General features: G+C 70.0%; 1 protein-coding gene across 1 annotated transcript in view; it reads right to left on the reverse strand.

Annotated features, from left to right (window-relative positions):
• Window positions 1-929: 929 nt before the first annotated feature.
• Window positions 930-2,001, reverse strand: part of TARBP2 (TARBP2 subunit of RISC loading complex) — a 5,619-nt gene continuing 4,547 nt past the window's right edge. The window contains exon 6 of the mRNA XM_085320270.1: window positions 930-1,991. Coding sequence (XP_085176396.1) covers window positions 1,816-1,991 — 176 coding nt within the window. The 3' untranslated portion in view covers window positions 930-1,815. The remainder of the gene's footprint in view (window positions 1,992-2,001) is intronic.

The raw sequence follows: 2,001 nt of genomic DNA on the forward strand, positions 1-2,001 counted from the left end.
CGGAGGGAGCCGGGTGACCGGGTGGCCCCGGCGGGCACCGCGTCCTGCCCCCGTCCGTGCGTCTGCTCGTCTGTCCCCGTACAGCCGTCTGTCCCAGTCTGTCTGTCCTCGTGCGCCCACCTCCGTCCGTCACCCTGTTCATCCATGCCTGTCCCAGCCATCCCCGTCCATCTGTCCCTGTCCATCTGTCCGGCCATGCCTCAGTCCGTCCCCGTCTCTCCATCCTTGCCCGTCTGTCTGTCCATCCATGTCCCTCTCTCTGTCCCCACCCTTCTGTCCCTTCCCATCCCTCCGCGCCTGTCCCCGTCCGTCCGTCCATTGCTGCCCGTCCCCATCCGTCCGTCCCCCTCCGCGCCTGTCCCAGCCCCGTCCGTCCGTCTGTCCGTCCGTCCGCGGGCGTCAGCCAGGCCGTGTCCGCGGCGCAGGTTCGGCCGGGCGGCTGCCCCGGCCCGGCTCAGCGCCCGCAGCTGGGACCCTCCGGCCGCCCCGTTCTGGACCATGGCGACGCCGCAGCGCTTCGGCCGCCGCCGCTGAGGCGCCGCCCCGGGGCCGTCCGTCTGTCCGTCCGTCCGTCTGTGGAGTCGCCTGGGGGGTCTGTCCGTCCGTGGGGCTGTCCGTCTGCGAAGCTGTCCGTGGGGCCGTCTGTCTGTCCGTGGAGGTGTCCGTGGGTCTGTCTGTCCGTGGCGCTGTCTGCGGAGGTGTCCGTGGGTCCGTCCGTCCGCCACCCAATAAACCAGCACCGCTGAAGCCTGAACGCTCAGTCTGCTTTTGCCCCTCCCCGGGCACCAGGGTGGGGAAACGGCCCCGCTGCTGCCCCCAGAGCCCCCCCCAGCCCCATAACTGCCCCCCTTAGATACCCCCCAGCCCCATAACTGCCCCACGACACCCTCCAACCCTCTCCCACCCAAAGAGACACCAACGCGGGGAGCTTAAAACCCCCCCCAGTGGGTGCTTTATTCCCGGGGGCTGGTCGGCACCCGGGGACCCCCCGCCCTCCACCCGGGGGGGGCAGGGAGGAGGGTCCCCCCGGGCCCYGGCGCCAAGGTCCCTCCAGGGGTCCGTCTGAGGGGTCCAAGTGTCTGTCCAAGGGTCTGTCAGCGGGTCTGGGAGTCCATCCAGGCGCCCAGGGGTCCGTTGGTTGACCCAGGGGTCCGTCCAAGCGTCTGCGGTTGGGTCCAGGTGTCTGTCAGTGGGTCCAGGGGTCCGTCTGAGTGTCCAAGGGTGGGTCTCGGTGTCCAACACCRGGTGCGGGGTCCAGGTGCCCGGGGTTGGGTCTGTCCGTCGGTCTGAGCGTTCGTGGGTCCGTCCAAGTGTGTCAGTGGGTCTGGGGGGCTCTCCAGGGCTCCCAGCGGCTGTCAGTGGGTCCAAGGGTCTGTCCAGGTGTCCAAGAGTTGGGGTCCAGGTATCTATCAGTAGGTCTAGGGGTCTGTCCAGGTGTCCAGTTGTCCACGGGTGGGACCGGGTGCCCGTCTGGGTGTCAGTGGGTCCATCCGGGCATCCAGGGGTGGGTCCAGGGCTCCGTCCAGGTGTCACTAGCTCTGCCTGGCTGTTCTTTGGTGGGCCTGGGTGTGCATCCAGGCACCCACAGGTGGGTCCGTGCGTCTGTCCAGATACCGTGGAGGTCCATCCGGATGTCTGCGAGTCTGTCCGGATGTTGGTGGGTCCATCGGGGTGCCCACAGACAGCTCTGGGTGTCCATCCAGGCGTCCGCGGGCGTCCCACGCGCGCGTCCGTCCGCGTGTCGGTGGGGGAGGGGGGAGTCCGTCGGGAAGCGGGAGAGGGGGGAAGAGGAGGAAGGAGCGGGGGGGGGGGCGCTCACTTGCCCCCCGCCATGATGCGGAGGTACTGGAGGGCGTTGCGGGCGGCCTGGGTGCGGGCGGCGTCGCGGGAGGGCGCCGCGCCGTGGCACACCGTGGCCGGCTGCGTCGACAGCTCCACCAGGCACTGGTGCAGCCCGCTGAGGCTCACGGCGTCTGCGCGGAGGTTTGCGGGGTCACCTCG

Source organism: Rhea americana, unplaced genomic scaffold, assembly GCF_003343005.1.
Source record: "Rhea americana isolate MKP2758 unplaced genomic scaffold, rheAme1 scaffold_622, whole genome shotgun sequence".
Taxonomy (NCBI): domain Eukaryota; kingdom Metazoa; phylum Chordata; class Aves; order Rheiformes; family Rheidae; genus Rhea; species Rhea americana.